General features: G+C 35.9%; 2 protein-coding genes across 2 annotated transcripts in view; one reads left to right on the forward strand and one right to left on the reverse strand.

Moving 5' to 3' along the window:
- LOC140919775 (uncharacterized) overlaps positions 1-1,852 on the reverse strand; it is a 3,738-nt gene extending 1,886 nt beyond the window's left edge. The window contains exons 1-4 of the mRNA XM_073366412.1: positions 1,566-1,852; positions 1,315-1,459; positions 922-1,206; positions 718-822 (exon numbers count right to left, since the gene is read on the reverse strand). Of these exons, the coding sequence (XP_073222513.1) occupies positions 718-822; positions 922-1,206; positions 1,315-1,459; positions 1,566-1,852 (822 nt within the window). The remainder of the gene's footprint in view (positions 1-717; positions 823-921; positions 1,207-1,314; positions 1,460-1,565) is intronic.
- Positions 1,853-8,825: 6,973 nt separating this feature from the next.
- LOC101514236 (anthocyanidin 3-O-glucosyltransferase 4-like) overlaps positions 8,826-10,004 on the forward strand; it is a 1,429-nt gene continuing 250 nt past the window's right edge. The window contains 2 exon segments of the mRNA XM_027333029.2: positions 8,826-10,002; position 10,004. The exon segment at position 10,004 is cut by the window's right edge and continues 250 nt beyond it. Of these exon segments, the coding sequence (XP_027188830.1) occupies positions 9,184-10,002; position 10,004 (820 nt within the window). The 5' untranslated portion in view covers positions 8,826-9,183.

Genomic DNA, 10,004 nt, shown 5'->3' on the forward strand with positions numbered 1-10,004 from the left:
TGCTGTTGCTGGAAGGCAGAGTTCGGAGGATCCTGGTGTTGCTGTTGGAAATTTGGAGGCGGTTGCTGCTGCTGGGAGTATTGAGAGTAATTTTGTTGCTGCTGGAATAGTGGTTGTTGAGGCAAGTATTGAGGCCGAGGCGGGAACTGCTGATGAAACACAGGAGGAAATGAAAATTGTTGTTGTTGAAATTGTTGTTGCTGCTGAAACTGCTGCTGCTGCTCTTGAAACTTTTGTTTCCACTCCTCATTCAATTTATCAATTGCGGCTTGTATCAGCTGTTGTGTCTTTTCTTCTTGCTCACTTGCCCATTGCTTCTTTAACTGGTCAAGATCATTATCTATCGACGGACGATGAGATCGATCCGTACTAGCATAAGAAGAAGACGTCTCAGGCTGAATATAAGAAGAAGACGTCTCAGTCTGAATATAGCCGGTTGGACCTTTCTTAAAGGTTGATGATAAACTACCGGCACCCAGCACACGCCCTTTGTACTTGCCACCACTGATGTGCATAAAACTTGCGGTCTCATATTGTTTCCGCTGCACTGGACCAGCTCGCTGAGCAGGAGGAAGAGTAGCTTGATGATCATCCCATTCTTTCATGATTTGTTGAAGTTGTTCCTATATTAAAAATAAAAAAATAAAATAGTTAATAATTAATATATAATAATTTATAGGTCTAATTAATATATAACAATTAATATATAATAATTACCTGAATATTTTTTGATAATTCATCAGTATACTCATGTGTTTCAGGATTAACATGAATATAGCGATGTATCTCAGCCTGAGTGACCTCCCTTCCAAGTTGCTTTTCCTAAAATATTAAATTAATGTCAAGTTTATAAGTTGGTGAAATGTGATGATTAATTGAATATAAATTAATAGATATATATTATAAATAATAATAAATTACCATATAATATTTAATTTCTCCAGCAGACATGGAACCTCCCTTATGAGTACTGGTACCCCTCTCAGATGCTCTATTAGTCTTTGCTTTTTCTCTCTTCTGTTTGTAAGCATCTGTGTTCCATTTCCTCCACAAAGCAGTCCAAACATTTTCACCAATCCAATTAGGCCGTTTTTCCTCCCTCTTATTACGTGCGTAAGCCAACACAGATGAGAGACGCTTTGAAAAGCAATGGTCAAATGAAGCCAAAACTGCGGCATCATGCTCTCTTTTCCAAGTACATTTGGTCTGTTGTTTGTTGAAATTTAAAAAATATTAAAAATATAATTAGTAATTCAGTAAATTAATCAAATGTATAAATAAATAGTAATTAAATAAATAGTAATTAAAACTTACTTTGAAACAATGTAAAAACTGATCAACTTCCCTAATTTGAGGTGTCTTATCCTCTTTTATCTCACCCCAAGACAACCATGGTTTTTTATATTTCTCTTGTATGACTTCAGCAATTGCCTTTGCAGATGATTTAAAAGGAAGATATCTTCAAAGTTTATATGCAAATTAAATATAAAAATAAATTAATAAAATTAATAATGTAATTACATTGCAATAATAATGAAATATTTAATCAATCATAGTTTACATACCCATCTCCTTCTGGAATGATGACAATGCGGTTGTAGCAATCAACACATCCGGGATCCATTATTTCGTCTAAGGTATAAGGCTCTACTGGGACCTCCGGATATAGAGGAATAGCTCCACCACTAGTACCAATGGACGGCATCGGCATGAGAGATGGGTCATTAACAACACGTTTAGCAACTTTTTTCTTACCACGTGATGTTTTGGATATTCCTCGTATTGCCGCCGTTCCTGTTCCTCCCGATCCATCCGAACCTCCTGATCCTCCTACTCCCGACACTGAAGCCATGTCTATATATATATAATACACTTGTCTTACATTATGGGCCAGGGCAAATGGATCAAACCGTGGATATTTTTTGCTCATACGAATGTCTACAGTATTGGATATCAAATTTATTTTAGTTCCTCTGCTAGATGGATCAAACCACTTACAGTAAAACAACACCACTTTTTTCGCATAATCTAGGAACGTGTAGTCAATTTCGTAAATATGCTCAATTATGCCATAGAAATCTTCTACTACACCACTATCAGAGACACTTTTCATACAAACTCCACTATTAATTGTTTCTTTTCCTTCAGTCCAAGATTCAGTGTGAAATTTGTATCCATTGACGTAATAGGTGTGCCATTCTTTGAAACTTCTACTCGGGCCCATAGATAAGGGCCTTAAGTGGATGTTGATAGGAGTTTGTTCTTCGAGATGCACTTGTTGTTGAAACCATAATGGGAAATTTGAATGTATATCATCAGATGATTGTCCCGTATTTAAAAATGCCCTGATCGATGACCATATATATGGTGAATATCAATTTAATCATATAATTAAATATAATTAATATGAAGAGAAATTTGAAACGTACTCAATGTATGGTTTAACTTCGGTGCAGTTAATCAAAACGTGAACATGTGCCGCATTAAATACTTTGTCGCTTGGCCAGAAAATCGGAAAATCCCTACCAGCATGATGACCAGACAAGCAAAAAACTGATAAAGCATGTGGATGACGTATAACACTATCAGTAGCGTTTCTTCCGTTAACTGGTGACAACGTTTCGTTGTTGAAATAATGAGAACAAAAGTGTGTTGTTTCACGGTGAAGGTAAGATGAACAAATTGAGCCCTCAACTCTAGCTTTGTTTTTCACCGACCGTTTTGAATAACCCATGAACCTATAATATACAAAGAGATGTACAATAAGCTCCATGTATATATAAGTTGAAGTATATTGAAAATCAAGTATATGTATATATATATCACCTTTCAAATGGATACATCCATCTATACTGAACTGGTCCACCAAGCCTAGCTTCACTTGCAAGATGCACTGAGAGATGCTCCATGGAATCAAAAAACCCAGGAGGAAATACTTTCTCCAACTTACATAGAATGATCGGAATGTCATTTTCCATCTTGATGAGATCTTTATCATAGAGTGTTGAAGAACACAAATTCTTGAAATATTGACTCACTTCAATAAGTGGGTTCAATACATGTGTCGGTAAAGCACTAAAGGCAATAGGAAGTAAACACTCTAAAAATATATGACAATCATGACTTTTCATCCCATGCATCCTCCCATTTTCCACATCAGCACATCTTGCCAAATTAGAACAATAACCGTCAGGCGTCTTCAGCTCTTTGATCCAACGATAAACAGATTTGGCTTCATCAGTAGATAAAGTGTAATTCGCACGAGGTTTTAGGGTCTTGCCGTTTTGTTCCACCAACAACAAATCTGGTCGTCTGCAATATATACCTATGTCTTTTCTGGCTTTGTCATTATCTTTTGTTTTTCCTTTCACATTCATCACAGTATTAAATATGTTGTCAAAGAAATTTTTCTCAATATGCATTACATCGAGATTATGTCTCAAAAGATTATCTTTCCAATACGGTAGATCCCAAAAAATACATCTTTTTGTCCAATTGTGCCATTGTCCATAACCTTGTGGTTTACAGGCCACACCATTAACAACATGTACCTTTGGCATATCTTTTACTTTATTCCAAACTTGTTCTGATGTCAACTTAAGCGGTGGTCCTAGACTTTCTGCATAGCCCTTCATAAATGCAGCTTTGTTCCTTCTAAATGCATGATCAGCAGGTAAAAACCTACGATGCGAGTCAAACCACGATGCTTTCCCGCCAAATTTTAAAGTAAATGCTTTTGTATCTTCCATACAAATAGGACAAGCTAATTTACCATGGGTGCCCCATCCTGACAACATCCCATAAGCGGGGAAATCATTAATGGTCCACATCAATGCAGCTCTCATCATAAAATTTTCTCTCCGAGCAATATCATATGTCAAGACACCATTCCACAACCTCTTCAAATCGTCAATCAAAGGTTGTAAAAAAATATCAATACCAGTTGTAGGATTAGAAGGACCTGGTATCACAGCAGCTAAGAACATATAAGGTTTAGACATACACATATTAGGAGGAAGATTGTAAGGAGTAACAATAACCGGCCAACAAGAATAAGGAGTAGACGATGCTTGTATGTACGACGTAAATCCATCTGAGGATAATCCAAGTCTTACATTGCGTGGATCTGACGCAAAATCAGGATGCATTTGATCAAAGTGTTTCCATGCCTGACCATCAGACGGATGTCGCAACTCGCTTGAATTTCTTCTATTCTCATAATGCCACGTCATATTTCCTGCAGTTTGTATTGATGCAAACAATCTCTGCAATCTTGATACAATAGGTAGGTAAAACATTGCTTTCCTTGGAATTGATTTTCCCCTACTTACCCTAGAGTTATTCCTTTGGTGATACCTTGGTTGTTGACAAAATTTGCATTCAACTAAGTTAGCATCATTCATACCAAATTCATTGTCATAATACAACATGCAACCTTTAACACAACAATCAATCCTCTTGACACCTAATCCTAACTTTGACACTAACCGTTTCGCATCATAATAACTTTGCGGCAAACCATCTCTAACAGGTGTTGCATCTAGCATCATTTTAGTCATGAAATCCAAAGCTAAATCAGGAACATGAAATTGAGACTTTAGACCTAATAGTCTAATACACATTGATAACTTTGAGTTTGAAGAACCTTCAAACAACGGTTTATTTGTCTCTTTCAAAAGACCATAAAATCTCTGAGCTTCTTCATTGGGAAGTCCATCGGTATCGTCATATTGATCTTCATTGAATGACAAATTAACCCCAACAGCATCCGAGATCATATCATTCATCGCCTCAAAGTGTTGATAGTTATAATAATCTATACCTAACATGGTAGTACTACTTGAAGGACCTGTGTTATAATTCTCCATAGATGTACTAGTATTAGGCGCCGCTGGAGACTCTTCTCCATGATTAGTCCAAATCCAGTAGTTAGGCATAAATCCATCTGCATACAAATGCACTCTTATTTCATCTTCACTTTTAAACCGTCTACATCGACATAAACAACATGGACATCTCATTCCCCCTTCATCTTGGACAATTTGTTGCACTCTCGCAAAATTCAGAAAGTCTTCAACCTTGTTAGCAAAACGTTGTTTAAGACCCTTTCTTCCAGGAAAATTCCTATCGTACATCCAACTACGGTATAAATCCATATATATATATATATATATATATATATATATCTGTGTGTGTGTGTGTGTGTGTGTGTATATATATATGTATATGTTTATTCTAAAAATTAAATAAATATATAAATTATGTGCATATATATTTATATATATATCGATGTTTTATATATTAATTGCTTTATTTTTCAAAAGCATTATATATAAATTTTGACATATTTATATGTCAATTAGGGGAGCATGCATCTGCACACAATATAATATATTATTACCAATACAATAAATATATATAAACCGAAATAAAATTATATATATATATCAATACAATATAATATATTATTATCAATACAATACAATAATATATAATATATTATTATCAATATAATATATATATCAATACAATAAATTATATATATCAATACAATAAATATATATAAACCTATATAAAATTTTAAATGATGTTTTTTTAAAAATCAAGACTAATAATCAAGACTTATTTATAACAAAAAATAATAATATCATCAATTTTAATAATGTTTTTTTAAATAATAATTATATTAAAACTAATATATTTTAACCGTGGTTTGAAACTTTAATTTATCATATATTAATATGTAAACAACATCATTTCTATTTTTTTAAAAATAAATTTATAAAACTAATCTAAATATAAATATTACTAATCTATATTTTAAAAATAATATATATATTTACTAATCTAAATTTAAAATATATAAAATACTAACTTGATGCCGAGTAGCGTCTGACTTCAAGCTTTCACTCACGTACGATATGCTTGCAAGTCTTCGAAATAATTAACAAGCACTGTAAAAATAAAAATCAATAACATTAATTAGTTATATCAAATTAAAAAATAAAATTATAAAACTACATATATAATATAATTATACTTACCAAATTTAAATGAAGCTTAAGAGTAATTTTGTGTAGAGAGAAGGAGGAGAGAATGGTTAGAATGAGGTTGTAGAGAGAAGTTGGATGTGAAAAAATGAAGGAGGAGGGGAGAAAAATATATATAGATTCAGGTTGAGCATTTGTGGCGGCTAAAGCAGCCACAATGCCAACGGATATATTGATATTTGTGGCGGCCTGGGCGGCCAGAAAAGCCAACGGCTATAATGCCATTTGTGGCGGCTTTTGCCGCCAGTAATTCTAACGGTAAAATGCTTTGTGACGGCCTTTTCCGCCAGTAATTGGGCCTCCATTTGTGGCGGCCTTTGCCGCCAGTAATGCCAACGGTACAATCCTTTGTGACGGCCTAAGCGGCCACAAAATCCAGCTGGATTGGGCCTCCTTTGTGGCGGCCTTTGCAGCCACAAATGCCACGTGCGCGTTCCTTTGTGGCGGCCTTTGCAGCCACAAATGCCACGTGCGCGTTCCTTTGTGGCGGCCTTTGCAGCCACAAATGCCACGTGCGCGTTCCTTTGTGGCGGCCTTTGCAGCCACAAATGCCACGTGCGCGTTCCTTTGTGGCGGCCTTTGCAGCCACAAATGCCACGTGCGCGTTCCTTTGTGGCGGCCTTTGCAGCCACAAATGCCACGTGCGCGTTCCTTTGTGGCGGCCTTTGCAGCCACAAATGCCACGTGCGCGTTCCTTTGTGGCGGCCTTTGCAGCCACAAATGCCACGTGCGCGTTCCTTTGTGGCGGCCTTTGCAGCCACAAATGCCACGTGCGCGTTCCTTTGTGGCGGCCTTTGCAGCCACAAATGCCACGTGCGCGTTCCTTTGTGGCGGCCTTTGCAGCCACAAATGCCACGTGCGCGTTCCTTTGTGGCGGCCTTTGCAGCCACAAATGCCACGTGCGCGTTCCTTTGTGGCGGCCTTTGCAGCCACAAATGCCACGTGCGCGTTCCTTTGTGGCGGCCTTTGCAGCCACAAATGCCACGTGCGCGTTCCTTTGTGGCGGCCTTTGCAGCCACAAATGCCACGTGCGCGTTCCTTTGTGGCGGCCTTTGCAGCCACAAATGCCACGTGCGCGTTCCTTTGTGGCGGCCTTTGCAGCCACAAATGCCACGTGCGCGTTCCTTTGTGGCGGCCTTTGCAGCCACAAATGCCACGTGCGCGTTCCTTTGTGGCGGCCTTTGCAGCCACAAATGCCACGTGCGCGTTCCTTTGTGGCGGCCTTTGCAGCCACAAATGCCACGTGCGCGTTCCTTTGTGGCGGCCTTTGCAGCCACAAATGCCACGTGCGCGATTTTGTGGCTGCCTAAGCCCTCACAAAATTACAATGTTGAGATTTTGTGAGGGCTTAGGCAGCCACAAAATCCAGTTAAATATTTAAAAATTTGTGAGGGTTTTTTCAGCTACAAATAAAGACCAATTTCAATTTTGACATTTGTGAGGGCTTTTTCGGTCTCTAATTTGTGAGAGTTTTATTCGGCCACAAAATATTTATAAAGTTAGTCACAAAATGGTGTTTTTCTGGTAGTGTTCTATATCAACAAAAAAATTAATTATTTTAGATTTTGAGATGTCGCACAAGTGACTTTTTCATTTTTGTCTTGAGCCTACTCAAGTCAAAATTTATTTCTCGCTTTCATTATATTTTTCCCTGATCAGCAAGATTTTAATCATGATCCCAATAAATTCTTTTATGTAACTCGATATTTTAGTTAATTTATTTTACCATTTATAAGTTGTTAAATGCAAATTAAACAACACACGTACTTCTTCTATCATAATATATATATATATATATATATATATATATATAAATTTGGTGCAAATAAATATAATTATTTTACTAGAGAAAAATGTATATCGATTTCTACAAAACTATGAGACAGTACTTAACTATAATAAAAAATGAATTAAGATACCTACACGGCTATTCCTACATTATTTATTAACCAGCATCCAAATTGGCTCCCGTTTTTGTTCGTTCGCCTTTTATTATCTTAATATATGTTAATTACGAATAACTATTTATATATATATAATTTTAAATATTAAATAAAATAAATAAATTTTGCTCAATTAAAGAAAATTGAACATACACACTAATGTAGTTGTAGCTGGCATTTTTATATTCTAATTATTCTCCACTGAAAAATCGATAACTTAGCTACAACAAATTTCTAGATATAGATAACCAAAGGTCAAATGCTGAGACTATCCAGCAAAATATTCCTCTCACGAGTGACAAGGCAACAAGAGTCTGATTTGATGGTAGTAGTGATTTATAGCAATAGTCTCACTTGAGAGAAGATGAGGATCATGTATAGCCATCTAAAGAAACGTCCACGACATGCATTCGCATAAAGCAAAGGTGAACTTAATTATTCCCTATAGTTAGATATTGGATAAAAAGTTTTATTTTTTTTTACAAAATATTGGTTATAAGATTTGACAAAATTATGTTATGGTGATGAATTAGTTTACCAAAGACATCATCCATCGTCTAAAATAACAATATATATATCCAAAAAAATGACTTGCTTTAGAATAGTCTGTATTTGAATCACAAGAGACTCAGCAACTGTATTATATGCAACAATTTGAAAAAACACCATTAAATAAACTATAACATTTGACACTACACTTTCATCAAATAATTTATAAGTTACTTAAACTATTTAATATATATCAAAAGGTTAAATTGATTAGACCGCCATGCTGCCTCTTATCTATATAAAAAGTAATGACAAGACAAATCCATGGCACAAAAACAAAATGCTAACACAATGGACACAACAACAAAATGCTACCACAATCTCCATTTCATATTCATCCTGGCCATCTCCTTCCAATGGTTGACATGGCAAAATTATTAGCAAGACGCAATGTTAAGGTTACAATAATCACCACACCCCTCAATTCCATTCAATTTCAATCAACCATAAACAGAGAAATTCAATTAGGATCACAAATCCAATAATCACCACACCCCTCATGCGTAGCTGATATAGCAAAAAAGTTCGATGTTCCACGAATTATATTCGACGGGACTAATTATTTTCATCTATTGTGCAATCATAATGTACATAGTTTTAATAAAAATATTCTTAATGAAGGAAAATTCGTTGTTCCGAAAATGCCAGATAGAATTGAATTGCAAAAATATCAGCTTCCTGGATTATTTAATCCTGGAAGAAACAAAAAGTTAAATAGTTTTCGCGAGAAAATAAGAGAAATAGATGAAAAATGTTCATATGGTGTAGTGGTAAATAGTTTTGAAGAATTGGAAGAAAATTATGTTAAAGAGTATCAAAGAGTGAGTGGTTATAAAGTTTGGTGTGTAACAATGATGAGTTGGATAAAGTTGGAAAGAGGGAAGAGAATGAGTTCAAATTATGAGAGTGAATATGAAATTGTTAAGTGGCTTGATTCAAGGCCTTCAAATTCTGTGATTTATGTTTGTCTTGGTAGTTTAAACCGTGCAACACCTCAACAATTGAAAGAGGTTGGGTTAGGATTGGAAGCAACAAAAAGGCCACTTATTTGGGTTTTGAGGGGTGCATATGGAAAAGATGAAATTGAGAAATGGCTATATGAAGAAAGGTTTGAGGAAAGGCTAAAAGGGAGATGTTTTTTTATAAAGGGTTGGGCCCCACAAGTGTTGATATTGTCACACAAAGCAATAGGAGTTTTTTTGACACATTGTGGTTGGAATTCAACATTGGAAGGGATTTGTGGTGGGGTGCCTTTAGTAACTTTTCCTTTGTTTGCTGAGCAATTTTATAATGAGAAAGTTGTGGTGCAAGTTGTGAAGAATGGTGTGAGTGTGGGAGCTGAAAGTGTTGTGCACTTAGGAGAGGAAGAAAATTATTGTGTTGTGGTTAAGAAGGAAAATGTTAGAGATGCTATAGAGAAGGTTATGGGGGAGGGTGAAGAAAAGGAAAAGATTAGGGAAAG

This window comes from Cicer arietinum, chromosome 3, assembly GCF_000331145.2.
Source record: "Cicer arietinum cultivar CDC Frontier isolate Library 1 chromosome 3, Cicar.CDCFrontier_v2.0, whole genome shotgun sequence".
Taxonomy (NCBI): Eukaryota; Viridiplantae; Streptophyta; class Magnoliopsida; order Fabales; family Fabaceae; genus Cicer; species Cicer arietinum.